General features: G+C 46.2%; 1 protein-coding gene across 1 annotated transcript in view; it reads left to right on the forward strand.

Annotated features, from left to right (window-relative positions):
• The window catches only part of LOC125455504 (nesprin-2), a 367,488-nt gene that overhangs the window by 112,110 nt on the left and 235,642 nt on the right, over positions 1 to 19,736 (forward strand). The window contains exons 33-36 of the mRNA XM_059648913.1: positions 3,998 to 4,142; positions 10,767 to 10,985; positions 12,172 to 12,431; positions 13,962 to 14,130. Of these exons, the coding sequence (XP_059504896.1) occupies positions 3,998 to 4,142; positions 10,767 to 10,985; positions 12,172 to 12,431; positions 13,962 to 14,130 (793 nt within the window). The remainder of the gene's footprint in view (positions 1 to 3,997; positions 4,143 to 10,766; positions 10,986 to 12,171; positions 12,432 to 13,961; positions 14,131 to 19,736) is intronic.

The raw sequence follows: 19,736 nt of genomic DNA on the forward strand, positions 1-19,736 counted from the left end.
CCCGCATTTCCTGCACCTCATCCCTCACACCCTGCCCCTGCAATAACTGCCCTAAGAGAATACCCGTCGTCCTCACATACCACCCCACCAACCTCCGGATACGATGCATCATCCTCTGACACGCAGGAAGTGCTACACTTGCCCCCACACCTCCTCCCTCACCCCCATCCCAGGCCCCAAGATGACTTTCCATATCAAGCAGATGTTCACCTGCACATTTGCCAATGTGGTACACTGTATCCACTGTACCCGTTGTGGCTTCCTCTACATTGGAGAAACCAAGCGGAGGCTTGGGGACAGCTTTGCAGAACACCTCCGCTCGGTTCGCAATAAACAACTGCACCTCCCAGTCGCGAACCATTTTAACTCCCCTTCCCATTCCTTAGACGACATGTCCATCCTGGGCCTCCTGCAGTACCACAATGATGTCACCCGAAGGTTGCAGGAACAGCAACTCATATTCCGCTTGGGAACCCTGCAGCCCAACGGTATCAATGTGGACTTCACAAGCTTCAAAATCTCCGCCTCCCCCACTGCATCCCAAAACCAGCCCAGCCCATCCCTGCATCCCTAACCTGTTCTTCCTCTCACCCATCCCTTCCTCCCACCTCAGAGAAACAAAGAAACCTACAGTACAGGAACAGGCCCTTCGGCCCTCCAAGCCTGCGCCGATCAAGATCCTCGGTCTAACTTGTCATCTATTTTCTAAGGGTCTGTGTCCATTTGCTCCCTGCCCATCCATGTACCTGTCCAAATATATTTTAAAAGACGCTAACATGTCTGCGTCTACAACCTCCGCTGGCAATGTGTTCCAGGCACCCACCACCCTCTGTGCAAAGAACTTTCCACGCATATCTCCCTTAAACTTTCTTCCTCTCACTTTGAACTCATGACCCGTAGTAATTGAGTCCCCCACTCTGGGGAAAAGCTTATTGCTATCCACCCTGTCTATACCCCTCATGAATTTGTAGACCTCAATCAGGTCCCCCCTCAATCTCCGTCTTTCTAATGAAAATAATCCTAATCTATTCAACCTGTCTTCATAGCTAGCACCCTCCATATCAGGCAACATCCTGGTGCACCTCCTCTGCACCATCTCCAAAGCATCCACATCCTTTTGGTAATGTGGTGACCAGAACTGTACACAGTACTCCCAATGTGGCCGAACCAAAGTCCTACACAACTGCAACATGACCTGCCAACTCTTGTACTCAATACCCCGTCCAATGAAGGAAAGCATGCCATATGCCTTCTTGACCACCCTATTGACCTGCGTTGTAACCTTTGGGGAACAATGGACCTGAACACCCAGATCTCCCTATTCATCAATTTTCCCTAGGACTTTTCCATGTACTGTGTAGTTTGCCCTTGAATTTGATCTTCCAAAATGCATCACCTTGCATTTGCCCGAATGAACTCCAGCTGCCATTTCTCTGCCCAACTCTCCAGTCTATCTGTATTCTGCTGTAATTTCTGACAGTCCCCTTCACTATCAGCTACTCCACCAATCTTAGTGTCATCAGCAAACTTGATGATCAGACCACCTACACCTTTCTCTAAATCATTTACATATATCACAAACAACAGTGGTCCCAGCACAGATCCCTGTGGAACACCACTGGTCACAGGTCTCCAATTTGAGAACCTCCCTTCTACTACTACGCTCTGTCTCCTGTTACCTAGCCAGTTTTTTATCCATTTAGCTAGCACACCCTGGACCCCATGTGACTTCACTTTCTCCATCAGCCTGCCATGGGAAACCTTATCAAACGCCTTACTGAAGTCCATGTATATGACATCTACAGCCTTTCCTCATCAATCAACTTTGTCACGTCCTCAAAGAATTCTATTAACTTGGTAAGGCATGACCTTCCCTGTACAAAACCATGTTGCCTATCACTGATAAGCCCATTTTCTTCCAAATGGGAATAGATCCTATCCCTCAGTATCTTCTGCAGTAGCTTCCCTACCACTAACGTCAGGCTCACCAGTCGATAATTACCTGGATTATCCTTGCTGCCCTTTTTAAACATGGGGACAACATTAGCAAGTCTCCAGTCCTCTGGGACCTCACCCATGTCTATGGACACTGCAAAGATATCTGTTAGGGCCCCGGCTATTTCCTCTCTCGCTTCCCTCAATAACGTGGGATAGATCCCATCCAGACCAGGGGACTTGTCCACCTTAATGTCTTTTAGGATACCTAACACTTCCTCCTTCCTTGTGTCAACTTAACCTAGACTAAGCAAACCTCAACCTCAAGCCGCACCTCCATTTCCCACCTACGACCTCATTCGGCCTCCTTGACCTGTCCGTCCTCCCCGGACTGACCTATCCCCTCCCCACCTCCCCACCTATACTCTCCTCTCCACCTATCTTCTCCTCTATCCATCTTTGGTCCGATTCCCCCTTCTTCCCTATTTATTTCAGAATCCTCTCCCCATCCCCCTTTTCTAATGAAGGGTCTAGGCCCGAAACATCAGCTTTTGTGCTCCTGAGATGCTGCTTGGCCTGCTGTGTTCATCCATGCCACATTTTGTTATCTCAGAATCAGACGAATTATTTTCTAAATATCCAGAAATCACATCATTTGTCTTAAATTTTCCCTTGTTACTGACATCAGGCTAACAGGGCTGTCGGTCCCTGATTACTCTCTCCCCCCTTGCTTTAAGCATTGAAATTGCGAAGGTGGGTTTTGGTGGCCTTATCTAAGGGAGGAGATCCTTGCAAGAAGGAGTGCTGTAGAGGTAAGAAAGGAGGTGGAGACTGGGCATTTATTCTCTCGAGTTTGGAAGAATGAGACATGATCCTTTCGCAACTTCGAAAATTCTCAAAGGGTTAAACAAAAGGATACAGAAAGGATGCTGTGCCTGGTAGGGGAGTTTCTCGAACCTGGAAGAAGAGAGGTGTTGCAATAATGTCACTGGCCTGGTAGTTCTGTAACTCTCAGTGACCCCAGGGGTGAAATTTGAATTCAGTAGAAATCTGGAATGAAAAACTAGCCTCATGCAACCGTGTAACCTCTGCGGATGGATGTATAAAGTCTCCTGGTTCACTCACGTCCATTTAGGGAGGAAATCTACTATTATCGCCTGGACTGGGCGATTGGAAACGGGAGCGAAATGCTGAAGAAAACAATGGGGCACATCCTCAGGATAAGGGGCACACCATTGAGGGCTAAGAGGAGGAAAATTTTCACTGTGAGGTTGGTGGAACTTCAGAATTCGTGATCGCAGAGAGTGTAAAGGCTCAGTAAATTCAGTATGGGGATTGATAGATTTCAAGGGTTGCGGTGACGATGCAGGAAAATTAACATTGAAATTGAAGATCAGCTGTGACCTGGTCAAAGCAGCAGAGCACGCTCAAGCTCATTCCTCCTCTTGCTCCCTGTATAAATCTCACTTTTGTTTCTTTCATGTACATCCATTAAAAAAAAGCCTTTTTTAGAACATTGGCAGTCCTCTGACCAAGAACACCCTTTACACTTGTCTCTGTTAAATTTCATCAAAGTCATGTGTCTGTTTTATCTTTGTGGTTTGCTTGTTGCCAATGTTGTAAGTCATATGAAATCCTGCTCTCTCATCCCCACTCTGCTCACTGCCTGACACTTATTCCTGGTCACGCAACTCCCTCATTTTAAAATACTCACCTTTATCTAATAATGTCCTGTGAAATTCTTCGGCATGTTGCATGTGGACGGTGCCGTATGAAGAGGTAGCGAGAACTGCAGATGTTGGAGTCAGAGACAACACGGCGTGGAGCTGGAGGAACACAGCAGGCCAGGCAGCGTCAGAGGGGCAGGAAGGCTGACATTTCGGGTTGGGACCCTTCTTCATTTCTGCTGTGTTCATCTAGCTCTACACCTTGTTATCTCATCCTTACGAATGTAGGTTGTTTCCGTAAAAGGTAAAATTTGTCAATCAGTCTCTCCTCCCCTGCAGTTTATCATCGGCAGGAATTTTTTTGAAAAGTTGGGATCATTTGTGTTCTTGGACAGGTACCCAGAGAAATTGAGAGAACATGTGACAAGCTGCCAGAAACTCGCAGAATACCTCGACAGCCTGGAGACAACCCTCAAAGCTTCTGCAGCCCAGATCCCAACTTCGTATAAAGCAGCCATTGAGCAAGGGGAAAAGCAAATGGTAATGAGCTGCATCATGTCACACATCAGACAAGGGTATGGGTAGAGGTGTAGGATGAGTGTGGATTTGTATCTATGTTTGTAACTATGTCTGTCGGTGTCTCTGTCCCATCCTGTATCTGTACCTCTATCTATGCATCTCTCCTTCTCTCTGTGTCTATACTTCTCTGCACCTGCATCTGTATGTGTTTGTGTCTTGTCTGTGTGTGTCCTGTGTCTGTCTCTTCCTGCATCTGTACCTGTCTCTCTGTGTCTGTGACGCTGTCTGTACCTCTGTGTGTGCACGCATGAGTGTGTGTACGTGTGTGTGTATTGTATCACGGCAGTAAAAATACCAAAAGCCTGATGAAAGCTAGTTTTTTTCTCTCACTGGCTGTTTAAACGCACAGAGAGACACACATATAGTCACGCCTTTGATCAGTAACTAAAAAGAACCTGTACTAAGTGTCCCGAATGCATTGTGCCCATTGCGAAGAAGTAAATGATCCTGGATGAGGTTGATTGAGGAGCAGAAAATCCTGGCAAGCTAAAGGATCCATGAACACTCTGGACTGGTGCTATTGAATTACAGCTTGCAATTTTTCCCCGTACTCTCATACAGCTAAAGTTGTTCTGTTTGCTATGTGTGTCTGTGTGCGCATATGTGTGTCTGTGTGCATGCTCATGTGTGTGTGTCTGTGTCTGAGTGAGTGTGTGTGTGTGTTAGAGTGTGTGTGTGTATGTGTCTGAGTGAGTGTGCGTATTTGTATGTGTGTGTGTATGTGTGTGTGTTAGAGTGTGTGTGTGTCTGTGTCTGAGTGAGTGTGTGTGTGCGTGTGTGTATGTGTATGTGTGTGTGTTAGAGTATGTGTCGGGGTTCTAAAAAGGGTCTAGAGTTTTAATGTACTATCATACATTGATAGTTGCAGCTGTTTTACCTGTGATTAGAATTTACTTGTTGGTAATGAATGGTTCTTGTTAGGTATAAGAATCTGGTTAGTGTTTTATGGTTAACTTGATCCCACGCACAGGTAAATCTCAGCCTTTGTGTGCTGTGATACACTCAGTGCTTTGTGGTGAGCCCAGAAGTAGTGAGCCTTGCAAATCGATGCACTTGCCCAAGAGCTTGAGGGCTTGTGGCCAAATTATTTAGATAATGAGGATTTGGGTGTGTTATTAGCAAGTGTTAAAGAAAAAGCAAACACCAGGTTCGATATTGCAAATAAGAAATGGCACTGGAAATTGCAAAGGAGCTTCAGCAACTGGCAGAGATTTCCCTGACAGTCTTTAATCAACTTCCAAAAAACTGGCTTTGGTGAATTGGTATTTACGCTGGGTTGTAGCTTTGCCTGCTAAAGCTGAGAGGGCCGATGTCATTACAGCATTTAGGCTCAGTATGAAGGGACCAAGCAGGAAGGGACCAGTGACCTGTCAGGGGAGATCTTACAGAAACATATAAGATTATGAAGGGAATAGATAAGGTGAAGGCTGGGAGGTTGCAGGTGAAACTAGGACTAGAGGACATCACCTCAAAATAAAGGGAAGCAGATGTAGGACTGAGGTCAGGAGGAACTTCTTCACCCAAAGGGTTGTGAATCTGTGGAATTCCCTGCCCAGTGAAGCGGTTGAAGCTACCTCGCTGAATGTTTTTAAGGCAAGGCTAGATAACCTTTTGAACTGTAAAGGAATTAAGGGTTATGGTGAGTGGGCGGGTAAGTGGAGCTGAGTCTCAAAAAGATCAGCCATGATCTTATTACATGGCAGGGCAGGCTTGACGGGCCGGATGGTCTATGCCTGCTCCTAGTTCTTATGTTGTCCAGGGAGTGAAACGTCAGAGTCAGGAGATATTCAGTTATTAGTTGGAGCAGTTTGTGCATGAAGAAAAGATAAAAAAGATGGAGATGGAATACCAAAGGGAAATAAGGAAAAGACAAAGACAGGGAGATGGGATTAAACGACAGGAAATGCAAATGAGGGGCTTGAGAATCAGTGCACATTGCCAAGTGAGTCACCATATTTTCCCCATAGGACAATCCCAGCAGCCAGCTTGGTGATCCTTCACTGCACCGACAGTGAGCTGGGCTTGTCCTTCTTTCGGTATGGAGTACAAAACTGTACATTGACCAAACGTTAATACACTGCCTGGGGATAGTGTGCTCTCATGTGCCCAAGTCTTTGTAATAACCCTACTGCACTGTTTAATTTCCTATTGCTTGCCTTAAATGATACCTCAATATTAACTTTCTGTAATGCATATACAAGGGCACCCAGGGGTGATATACATTAAGGAATGTGGGATATAGGAGCAGATTGGGCAGTGATGAAAAGCTGAAAAGGCACGGAATCACTTGTGGGAGAGATGTACAGGCCCCCCGACAGTAACCATCCAGTATGATGGTATGTACAGGGAGAAATAATAGAAGAGGCGTGGTGATAATTGTGGGGGGGTCTTTAAACTACAAATAGACTGGAAAGGTCAGATGGCCAAATGTAGCTCAGGTGAGGAATTCATTGAATGTTTTCATGGAACAGAACATTCTAGAACCAACCAGGCTATACTAGACTTAGCATTGTAAAACAAAATAGGATTAATTATTGATCTCATAATGAAAGGCGCTGCTAGGTAAGGGTGGCCGTTATGTGCCTGATATTCACATCCTGGAAGAAAGAGTGGGTCCAAGATTAATATTTTAAACTTAAAAATAAGGGGAATTATAAGCACATGAAAATAGCATGAACTGGCCAACCAGGTCAAGAGTTAGCTGTTGATGACACAAGTTGAGATAGGGTTATAAGGACCCTGCAGAGGGATGTAGACAGGTTAATGTTCATCACCTTCCTATAAGGATGTAAATGTGTTGGAAATAGTTCAGAGAAGGTTGAGCAGACTAACACCAGGAATGGGCGGGTTGCCTTATGAGGAAAAGTTGACCAGGCTGGGCCTGTATCTGCTGGAGTTTAGAAGAGTAAAATGTGACTCGATTCAAACACACAAGATTGTGAGGGATCATGGCTGGGTTGATGTGGAGAAGACGCTTCCTGTTATGTGAGAGTCTAAAGTTAATGATTGGCATTGCTGCCTCACAATGCCAGGGACCTGGGTTCAATTCCAGCCTAGGGGTGTGTGTCTATGTGGAGTTTGTACATTCTCCACGTGTTGGCGTGGATCTCCTCTCGGATCCCACAGTACAAAAAGGTGCAGCTTGCGTGGATTGGCCACGCTAAATTGCTCATCGTGTCCAGGGATGCACGAACTAGGTGGTTTAACCATGGGAAATACAGGGTTACGGGGATAGGGTGAGGGGTGGATTTGGGTGGGATTCCATTCGGAGGGTCAGTGCAGACTTGATGGGCTGAATGGCCTCTTTCCACACTGTAGGGATTCAATGATTATAGGAGTTTTAAAATGAGGGATTGTCCATTTAAAACAGAAATGAGATGAAGTTTTCATCATGGATGGTCATGAATCTTTGGAACTCTCTTCCTTAAAAGGTGGTGGAAATATAGTCTTTGACGTTTAGAAGACAAAGAAAGATAGATTGTCGATCAGCAAGGGCCTGAAATGTTCTTGGTTTTACAACTGACTGGGGCAATGTGTCAGAAGTCGAGCCTCACTTTTCCTGGAGTCTTCAATCAGGACAAATGTCAAAGACTTTTAGAAACGTAACAAAAGTTACAGATTTAAAGTTTTAGCAAAGATCTGTACCTCAGGTTGTGGGTGAGGTTATTGACTTGCTCACCGAGCTGGCTTGTTCTCGTTCAGACCTTGGTCACCATGCTCAGTAACATCAGTGAGGCCTCCGATGAAGTGATGTTGTTCTATAAATGTTACAGATTTTTAGAAAGTATGCAATGTTTCAATTGACTTGAGTTTCAGATCCAAGTTGATAGAAAGCACACACCAGGTTTCTGTACTGAAGGAGAGTCATTGCTTATTATGTGTAATAATACACCTTGGGTACAGGTTAACTGTTAAAAACCATTGTTTTCCAACAGACACTCACTCACACACAAACGAACACACACACACACACACACACACACACACACACACGTGCGCACACTCATACACACACACACACACACACACACACACACGTGCGCACACTCATACACACACACATACACACACACACACACACACACACACACACACACACACACACAGATTTCAGTAAATCCTTTGACAAAATCCCACGTGAAAAACGGATAAAGAAGGTAAATTTACATGGGATCCACGGTAATCTGGCAAATTGGGTCCAAAATTGGCTTAGTGACAGGGGACAGAGGCTGTTTGTGTGACTGGAGCCTGGTCTGCACAGGAATCCCCTTATTGTTTGTGATATTCATAAATGATGGAGACGGGAATGTTGGAATTTGATTAAACAAAGTTTTGATTAGACTCCTACAGTGTGGAAACCGGCCCTTTGGCCCAACAAGTCCACACTGCCCCTTGGAACATCTCACGCAGACCCATCCCCCTATAACCCACACACCCCTGAACACTATGGGCAATTCAGCATGGCCGATCCACCTAGCCTGCACATCTTTCGACTGTGGGAGGAAACTGGAGCACCTGGAAGAAACCCACACAGACACAGGGAGAACATGCAAACTCCACACAGAGTTTGAATTCTTTGAAGACGTAACAAGTATGTTAGACCAGGGAAACCCAGTGGATGTTATCTATCTAAACTTCCAAAAGGCCTTTGATAAGGTGCCTCACAGGAGGCTGCTGAGCAAGGTGAGGGCCCATGGTGTTTGAGATGAGCTACTGGCTTGTATTGAGGATTAGCTGTCTGACAGAAGGCAGAGTTGGGATAAAAGGCTCTTTTTCAGAGTGGCAACCGGTGACAAGTGGTGTCCCGCAGCTGTTCACCTTATATATTAATGATCTGGATGAAGGGACTGGGGGCATTCTGGTGAAGTTTGCCGATGATATGAAGATAGGTGGACAGGCAGGTAGTATTGAGGAGGTGGGGAAGCTGCAGAAAGATTTAGACAGTTTAGGAGAGTGGTCCAGGAAATGGCTGATGAAATTCAACGTGAAGAATACAGGCATGGACTATTTTCTAAATGGTGAGAATTCAAAAAGCAGAAGTACAAAGGGATCTGGGAGTGTTGGTCCATAAGACCATAAAACATAGGCGTGGAAGTTAGGCCATTCGGCCCATAAAGTCCACTCCGCCATTTAAATCATGGCTGATGGGCATTTCAACTCCACTTCCCTGCACTCTCCCCGTAGCCCTTGATTCCTTCTGAGATCAAGAATTTGTCGATCTCTGCCTTGTAGGCATCTAACGTCCCGGCCTCCACTACACTCTGCGGCAATGAATTCCACAAGCCCACCACTCTCTGGCTGAAGAAATGTCATCTCATTTCCGTTTTAAATTTACCCCCTCCAATTTTAAGGCTGTGCCCACGGGTCCTAGTCTCCCCACCTAACGGAAACAACTTCCCAGCGTCCACCCCTTCTAAACCATACATTATCTTGTAAGTTTCTATTAGATCTCCCCTCAACCTTCTAAACTGTAATGAGTACAATCCCAGGATCTTTAGCCGTTCATCACATTCGCTTTCTTAATCACGGACTCTACCTGCAAGAAGCGAATGTAATGTTGTTGTTTATCTCAAGCGGGTTGGAATATAAAAGCAGCGATGTGCTTCTGAGGCTGTATAAAGCTCTAGTTAGGCCCCATTTAGAATACTGTGTCCAATTTTGGGCCCCACACCTCAGGAAGGACATATTAGTCCTGGGGCGTGACCAACGGAGATTCACACGGACGATCCCTGGAATGGTAGGTTTAACATGTGATGAACGGCTAAAGATCCTGGGATTGTACTCATTAGAGTTTAGAAGGTTGAGGGGAGATCTAATAGAAACTTACAAGATAATGTATGGTTTAAAAGGGGTGGATGCTGGGAAGTTGCTTCCGTTGGGCGGGGAGACTAGGACCCGTGGGCACAGCCTTAAAATTAGAGGGGGTAAATTTAAAACTGAAATGAGATGACATTTCTTCAGCCAGAGAGTGGTGGGCTTTTGGAATTCATTGCCACAGAGCGCAGTGGATGCCGGGACGTTAGATGCCTACAAGGCAGAGATCGACAAATTCTTGATCTCAGAAGGAATCAAGGGCTACGGGGAGAGTGCAGGGAAGTAGAGTTGAAATGCCCATCAGCCATGATTTAAATGGCGGAGTGGACTTTATGGGCCGAATGGCCTTACTTCCACACCTATGTTTTATGGTCTTATGGTGTGTGACCGTGTGTGTGTGTATCTATGTGTGTGTGTTTGCGAGTGAGTGTCTGTGTGTGTGAGTGTGCTTCTGTGTGTGCGTGCGCGTGCGTGCGTGTGTGTCTGTGTGTGTGTGTGTGTGTGCATTGCATGTGCGTACGAATGTGTGTGTCTGTGCATGTGTGTGTCTGTGCGTGCAAGTGTGTGTGTGCGTGCGTGTGTGTGTGTGCGTGCGTGCGTGTGTGTGTGTGTGCGTGCGCACGCATGTGTGTACAGCCTGTACCTCTCATTGACCCCTATCCACTGCAGCCTGACTCTCACGAAGGGAAGCTGTCCTGACTGGGGAGAGGAGTGGGTTCAGGGACAGTGCTTTCTCATTTTAATGTTTGCTGTTCTCTTTGCTCATCAAAGGCACTGGGAAGAGAAATCGATTGCATTGAGCAGAAAGTGTTGGAGCTTAGGGACAAGGCCCATGATTTGGAGGGGATCAGTGCTTCCCACAATGAGGGATCTGTCAGCCAGGCTGTGTCAGGACTCTCTGAGCATTGGCTGCGTCTCCGAGATTCGGCAAGAGAGCAGGAACTACGCTGTGCAGGCCTCAGGGAGGAATGGAAAAGCATCAGTGAACAGGTACCTACCATGCAATGATCAGTGGGAACAGATTATATGTTACACAACCCAGCTCATTAGTGTGGAATAACTCAGAACATGATGAGGGTGGGGCAGCTGGTGTATTTACATAGATTTCAGTAAATTCTTTGACAAAATCCCATGTGAAAAACGAATAAAGAAGGTAAATTTACATGGGATCCACGGTAACCTGGCAAATTGGATCCAAAATTGGCTTAGTGACAGGGTACAGAGGCTGTTTGTGTGACTGGAGCCTGGTCTGCACAGGGCTCAGTACTGGGCCCCTTACTGTTTGTGATATTCATAAATGATGGAGACGGGAAAGTTGGAATTTGGTTTTAAAAAAAGTTTATGGATGACACAGACATTAGCTGCAAAAACAAAGTTGCCAGAAACGCTCAGCAGGTCTGGCTGCATCTGTGAAGGAGAAAACAGTTTGTGTTTCGGGTCCAGTGACCCTTCCTCAGAACATTGGACCCGAAACATTAACCCTGTTATTTCCCTCTATGATGCTGCCAAACCTGTTGAGCTATTCCAGCAACTTCGCATTCGCAATTCTTTCGGCTTTACTAAGATTGGCTGGGTGGTTGACAGTGAGGAGGAAGGTGTTAGGTTACAGGAGGAGATAAATGGATTGGTCAGATGGATAGGAGATAATGGGAACTGCAGATGCAGGAGAATCTGAGATAACAAGGCATAGAGCTGGATGAACACAGCAGGCCAAGCAGCATCTTAGGAGCAGGAAAGCTGACATTTCAGGCCTAAACCCTTCCCAAAACATCAGCTTTCCTGCTCCTCTGATGCTGCCTGGCCTGCTGTGTTCATCCAGCTTCACACCTTGTTATCACTGCACAGTAGAAGTTTTCATTGTTCAAATACAAACAAATAAGCCCTAAACCACTGTTGTTTCTTGTTGACAAATGTCTCACAATCTTGGTTGTGAGTACAGCCTGGAGAGTGCCCCAGAAGATTTCGAGTGTCATTTATCTCAGTAATGTCCTAAAAGAAATTACCCAACCTCATTTTGTGTTGTGTGGGATCCTGCTGTGCACAGATTGATTGCTGTGTGTCCTATGATACTGAATACATTTTAAAAAATCAGTTCATTTGCACTGAAGCGCTTCAGGAAGTCCTGACAACAATGGTTGCTATGTGAATGAAGTTTCTCTCTCCTTTCTGTGTTCAGATTGATCGAGCCACGATTATCCTGGATCACCTTCAGGATGACCTCCCCGATGGTCTGTGGGAACAAGCTCCAATGTCTGAGCTGTTGGCGCTAGAGGAATCCACTCATCATTACCATGACGATCTGTCCCACCACCAATCAGCTCTGGGGGTACTGTTCCAGCGGGTAGCCCACATCCTGAATGGCCAGGAGCCACTGGACCCAGCTGCATCAGTGCCCATCCTTCAGGAACTGCAAATGATGCAGGATCGTTGCAAGAGGTGAGGCAGCAAATGCCGTGGCTTTCACGCTGTGCAGCTCTCATTCAGTTTGTGCTACTGGGCCCTGAGAACAGAACAGGATCCCAGCCTGCATCGCCGCTGGTGATTCCTGGGAATTGGAGAGGGGGCTGGGGAGGAGAGTTTGTGATGGAACTGGCCCCCGGGATGCCTGACATTCCAGAACAGCAGCATGTGTCTGAGTGCCTCCCGTAATAGAGTCCGTACTGCAGCACTGTCACTATCCTGTCACCACTGCAGTTCAAACGGGCAGCTCAGCACCACGCTCTCCACGGTGACTGTGGAGATGGACAATAAATGCTGACCCAGCCGGAGACACCCACACTCCACTAAACACTAAACAGGAAGGCAAATGCAGTGTTTGCGTTTATTTTGAGAGGAGTTGAATATAAAAGCAGGGATGTACTACTGAGGCTCTATAAGGGTCTGCTCAGGCCACATTTGGAGTAATGTGTGCAGTTTTGGGCTCCATATCTCAGGAAGGATGTACTGGCCCTGGAGCAGGTTCAGAGGAGGTTCGCGAGAATGGTCCCAGGAATGGAAAGCTTAACATATGAGAAACATTTGACGATTCTAGGACTAACTCATTGCAGTTTAGACGGATATGGGGAGGATCTAATTGAAATTTACAGAATACTGAATGGCCCGGACAGAGCGGATGTTGGGAAGATGCTTCCATTGGTAGGAGAGACTAGGACCTGGGGGCACAGCCTTACAGTAAAGGGAAGACCTTTTAGAACAGAGATAAGGAGAAACTTCTTCAGCCAGAGAGTGGTGAATCTATGGAATTCACTGCCACGGAAGGCTGTGGAGGTCGGGTCATTGAGTACATTTAAGACAGAGATAGATAGGTTCTTGATTATCAAGGGGATCAAGGGTTACAGGGAGAAAGCGGAAGAATGGGGTTGAGGAACTTATCAGCCATGATTGTTTGGCGGAGCAGACTTGATGGGCTGAATGGCCTAATGTCTGCTCCTATGTCTTATGGTCTTATTAAATGAAAGTCTGTAATTTCCCAATTTGAGCCTGTGGGTGCGGGAGGCTAATGGCAATAGCCATTGTGTCAACTCAGACAGCAAAGGGGCCACTGTGTAAGACTGCAGCCCATCCCCCACACCCCTACATCGACCCCCCCCCTGCTGTGAACTGTTTTTGTTGGCTGTCTGACTCTGTATCTCCATCTTGTCTGTAACTGTTTTGCATTATCCGACAACTCACGGTCTAATCCAGTACGGTTAGGATACAGTTGTTGGGTTTTGTTTATTGCTTGCCTAATTGGAAAGGGATTAAGGTCTTTGTTGGCAGTGAGTGGGGGAACTATTCACTCATTACTGAGAGCCAGAGACTGCCCAGACACTGGGACCATCCTCACTGCCTCACCCCTCACTTGTTGCCTCAGCACACCCCTCCCCTCCAGGGACCGAGCTGAATTCAGAAGGCACACACGCTCACAACTGCACACCCTCGACTCTGCAAGTCTCTGCCTCTCAATCAGGTGGTTTGTTTTCACAGTCTGGTGCGGAAAATCGAGAAGAACCAACAGGACATTGAGGAAGAGGTACGGGAACGGGAGAAAACTCTCCGAGAGATGAACAGCATTGATGATTGGCTGCAACAAGCAAATTCCCAGCTAGACAACACGGAATTACACTGCGATGGAAGGCCAGAAACCGACCTGGAGGTAAATTACTGGTTCAAGTACAGGAACTGTAAACCACCAGACGATTCAAGTATTTTTTTTATGTAGAATAACAGCTATCTGGGAGTGAGTTACAAAATGGAATCCAGTCAAGGAGTGAGGGTTGGTTTATACGCAGAATAACAGATACCCAGGAGTGAGATAACAAAGCGTAGAGCTGGATGAACACAGCAGGCCAAGCAGCATCAGAGGAGCAGGAAGTCTAACGTTTCGGGCCTAGACCCTTCTTCAGAAATGGGGGAGGGGAAGGGGATTCTGAAATAAATAGGGAGAGAGGGGAAGGCAGATAGAAGATGGATAAAGGAGAAGATAGGTGGAGAGGAGACAGACAGGTCAAGGAGGCGGGGGGTGGAGCCAGTAAAGGTGTGGGGAGTTAGGTTGGGGATTGGTCAGCCGGGGGAAGACGGACAGGTTAGGGAGGCGGGGATGAGGCTGGTAGGTGGGGGGTTGCGGGGGTTGAGGTGGGAGAAGGGAGGGGATAGGTGGGAGAAAGGACGGACAGGTTAGGGAGGCTAGTTGAGCTAGAGATACAAGGTGTGGAGCTGGATGAACACAGCAGGTCAAGCAGCATCAAAGGAGCAGGAAAGCTGATGTTTCAGGCCTAGGCCCTTCTTCAGAAATGGGGGAGGGCAAGGCGCTTCTGAAATAAATAGGGAGGCTGGTTTTGGGATGTGGTCAGCGGTGGGGAGATATTGAAGCTTGTGAAGTCCACATTGATGTCCAGGAGTGAGTTTTTTAAAAATTCATTTACAGGATTGGGTATTGCTGGCTAATGCCAGAATTTATTACCTGTCCCTAATTGCCCAGAGGACAGTTAAGTGTCACCCACATTGCTGTGGGTCTGGAGTCACATGTAGGCCAGACCAGGTAAGGATGGCAGTTTCCTTCCCTAAAGGACATTCGTGAACCAGGTGGGTTTTCCCGACAATTGACGATGGATTCACGGTCAGCATTAGCTTCTTAATTCCAGATATTTATTTTATTAAATCCCAACTCCACCATCTGCCCCCAGAACACTGCCTGGATCTCTGGATTAACAGTCCAGCAACAATACCACTGGGCCATCACCTCCAGGAGGGAGTTACAGACTAGAATCTGATCAAGGGGTTCGGGGTGGTTTATATACAGAATAACAGATACCCCGGGAGGGAATTACAGACTGGAATCTGATCGAGGGGGTTCGGGGCGGGGGGTTTATATACAGAATAACAGATGTCCCCCGGGGAGGGAGTTACAGACTGGAATCTAATCGAGGGGTTCGGGTGGTTTATATACAAAATAACAGATAGCCCCCAGGAGGGAGTTACAGACTGGAATTGAATCTAAGGGTTCTGGCTGGTTTATATACAGAATAACAGATACCCCCTGGGGGAGGGAGTTACAGATTGGAATCTAATCGAGGGGTTCGGGGTGGTTTTTTTCAGAATAACAGATACCTCGGGAGGGAGTTACAGACTGGAATCTAATCAAGGGGTTCTGGGTGGTTTATATACAGAATAACAGATACCCTGGGAGGGAGTTACAGACTGGAATCTAATCGAGGGGTTCCGCGTGGTTTATGTACAGAATAACAGACACCAGGCCAGAGTTACAAATTGGAATCTAATCAAGAGATTAAGACTGTTTAGCTGTGTGGAATAACAGGTACTTGGGTGGCATTTGATAAGATGTCACACAGTAGACACAAAAACAGAGTTAGAGCTCATAGAATTTGAATATGAATATTAGTGATGTCAATAACAATACAGATACGATTGCCAGGAAACAGAGGGGACTGGCTAATGGGTGTGTTTGAGGCTAGAGGTAGGTTTAGAGACAAATGACCCAGACCTTGGGGTACAGGTCCCAATTTGAACTTTGTACATTAAAGCCTTGTGAACGATGAGGAGGATAATATTGAAGTTCTGAAGAATACAGACAGGCTGGTGGAGTGGGTTGACAGATGAAATTTAATGCAGAAAATGCTGAAGGGCTTCTTTTGGTAGAGGGAACATGGAGAGACTATATAAGCAGAAGGGTACAGTACCAAAGAGGGAGCAGGAGCAGAGATCTACAGATCATTGGAAGTGACAGGTTAAGATAATGGTTAGTAAAGCAGACTGTGTGCTGAGATTTTTAGTAGGTGTGTCATGTACAAAAGTAAGGTAATGTTTGTATAATATGTATAAATCATGAGCTGTATGTTTCAGCATAATATAGTGTTCAGTTCTGCAAGTTACAATTTAAAGGAAAGCATTAAAGAGGATGCAGTAAAGATTCACACAAATGGTTCCAGAGATGAGGAACTTTGGTGATATGGATAGATTGGAGACGCTGAGATTGTTTGAAAGGAAAAGGTTGAGATGAGATCTGACAGAGATATTCAAAATTACGACAGGTCTGGATAGAGTAATGAGGGAGAAAGTGTTCCCACTGGTGCAGAGGTTCAGAAGCAGGTTTCAGCTTTCAAATGAAAGAAACAGCGAGGAGGAACCTCCTTGGCCAGTGAGTGGTTTGAGTTTGGAATGCTCTGCCTGGCACTGTCATAGATGTAGGTTCAATCGAGGCACTCGTGAGGGAATTGGATTGTTACCTGAAAAGGAAGAATGTGCAGGGCTAGAGGGAGAAGGCAGGGAGTAGCACTCAGCTTTGTTCCTTCAATGATCCGGCACAAACATGATGGGCAGAATGGCCTCTTTCGTGCTGCAACTGTTCTGTAGTTCTGTGAATAGCAGATGCTTGAGAGTGGGTTCCAGGCTGGAGTCTAATTGAGAGCTTTGGTAGGGTTTATTTACTGAAGCTGCAGAATAATGACAGATCCCTGTCCCACACAGCTAGCCTGCTGTTGCAATGCTGTGCAGATCAGCAGTCTTTTGCAGCAGGCCTTTCAGAGTAAGATCATCATTGCCTTTCATTCTGTGAATTTGGGACAGAAGCTAACTATGTTGTTTTTGTGCAATCGAGATGAAGTGGATTGTGAGTTGGAGTCCTGTGCCTTCCAGAATCAGACAGTTGAATACACTGTGCAGGTGAAAGCCACAAGCTATGCATATCAATCAAACTCCTTTCGCTCTCTTTGCCTTGTTGCCTTTAGCTTTCAAATAAAAAGACCAGAAACTGAAGCTGCTTTTCCATTCAGTACATCAAAAGAGAAAGTAATCGAGTAAACAAGGAGAGACTGTGTTTCCATTGGCAGGCAGTCCGTTACAGGAGATTTAAGAAAATAGGCGAAAGGTCTGTCCTGAGCTGGAGATGAGAGTTTTTATTTATTACGGAGTCAGTTGTTCTGATTCGGAATGTGTTCCCTAAAAGGGCACTGGGTGAGGTTTCATAGAGTCACTTACTGCAGTGAAAGAGGCCACTCAGGTCGCTGAGTCCCTGCTAGCTCGCCATGTAGCAGTCCAACCAGTTCTCCTGCACTAGCCCTGTAATTTCTGCAGAATTATTTCCCTCTGGTACCTAATCACTTTCCTTTTGAAATCATGCAGTGTTGCCCCCAGCCCAACCTCCTGGGCTTCGAGAGCTGGTCGTTACCACATGCTGTGTATGAAAGTTCTTCTTCCCATCCCCCACATCTGTTGCCCAGAACCTTGACCCCATTTCCCTCTGTGATGTGGAGGTGCTGGTGTTGGACTGGGATGGACAGCACAGGTTATAGTCCAACAGGCTCACAAGCTTTCAGAGCACTGCTCCTTTGTCAGGTGACTTCAGCGCTCTGGGAACTCGCAGGGGGTGGTGTTCCAATGTATCTGCTGCCCTTGTCCTTCTAGACTGTGATGCTTCAGGGACTGGATCAGTTATCCACTGGCATTTAGAAGGGAATCTCATGGAAACCTATAAATGCTAACAGTGTTAACATAGAAACATAGAAAAATAGAACATTACAGCACAGTACAGGCCCATCGGCCCTTGATGTTGTGCCGACCTGTCATTACCGATCTCAAGCCCATCTAACCTACACTATTCCATGTACGTCCATATGCTTATCCAATGATGACTTAAATGTACCTAAAGTTGGCGAATCTACTACCGTTGCAGGCAAAGTGTTCCATTCCCTTACTACTCTCTGAGTAAAGAAACTACCTCTGACATCTGTCCTATATCTTCCACCCCTCAATTTAAAGCTATGCCCCCTCGTGCTCGCCGTCACCATCCTAGGAAAAAGGCTCTCCCTATCCACCCTATCTAACCCTCTGATTATTTTATATGTTTCAATTAAGGCACCTCTCAACCTTCTTCTCCCTAATGAAAACAGCCTCAAGTCCCTCAGCCTTTCCTCGTAAGGCCTTCCCTCCATACCAGGCAACATGCTAGTAAATCTCCTCTGCACCCTTTCCAAAGCTTCCACATCCTTCTTATAATGCAGTGACAGAACTGTACACAATACTCCAAGTGCGGCCACACCAGAGTTTTGTACAGCTTCACCATAACCTCTTGGTTCAGGAACTCAATCCCTCTATTAATAAAAGCTAAAACACTGTACGCCTTCTTAACAGCCCTGTCAACCTGGGTGGCAACTTTCAAGGATCTGTGTACATGGACACCGAGATCTCTCTGCTCATCTACACTACTAAGAATCTTACCATTAGCCCTGTACTTTGCCTTCCGCTTACTCCTACCAAAGTGCATCACCTCACCCTTGCCTGCATTAAACTCCATTTGCCACCTCTCAGCCCAGCTCTGCAGCTTATCTATGTCTCTCTGCAACCTACAGCATCCTTCGTCACTATCCACAACTCCACCGACTTTAGTGTCATCTGCAAATTTACTAACCTATCGTTCTATGCCCTTATCCAGGTCATTTATAAAAATGATAAACAGCAGTGGACCCAACACCGACCCTTGCGGTACACCACTAGTAACTGGTCTCCAGGATGAACATTTCCCATCAACTACCACTCTCTGTCTTCTTTCAACAAGCCAACTTCCGATCCAAACTGCTGTATCTCCCACAATTCCATTCCTCCGCATTTTGTACAATAGCCTATCGTGGGTAACCTTATCGAACGCCTTGCTGAAATCCATATACACCACATCAACCGGTTTACTCTCATCCACCTGTTTGGTCACCCTCTCAAAGAACTCAATAAGGTTTGTGAGGCACGACTTTCCCTTCACAAAACCGTGCTGACAATCCCTAATCATTTTATTCTTTTCTAGATGATTATAAATCCTAACCCTTATAATCTTTTCCAACACTTTACCAACAACTGAGGTAAGGCTCACTGGTCTATAATTACCAGGGTTATCTCTACTCCCCTTCTTGAACAGGGGAACCACATTTGCTATCCTCCAGTCATCTGGCACTATTCCTGTAGACAATGATGAGTTAAAGATCAATGCCAAAGGCTCGGCAACTCCTCCCTGGCTTCCCAGAGGATTCTAGGATAAATCCCATCCGGCCCAGGGTCACAGTCTGAGAGTACAGGATAGGCCATTTAGGATTGAGATGAGAAGAAATGCCTTCACCCAGAGAGTGGAGAGCCTGTGGGATTCAAGAAGGAGTCAGATGTAGTTCTTAGGGCTAACAGGATGGAAGGAAGAAAGTGGGAACAGGAGACTGACTTGGGTATCAGCATGATCACATTGAACGGCAGAGTGGTCTCAAT

Source organism: Stegostoma tigrinum, chromosome 10, assembly GCF_030684315.1.
Source record: "Stegostoma tigrinum isolate sSteTig4 chromosome 10, sSteTig4.hap1, whole genome shotgun sequence".
Taxonomy (NCBI): domain Eukaryota; kingdom Metazoa; phylum Chordata; class Chondrichthyes; order Orectolobiformes; family Stegostomatidae; genus Stegostoma; species Stegostoma tigrinum.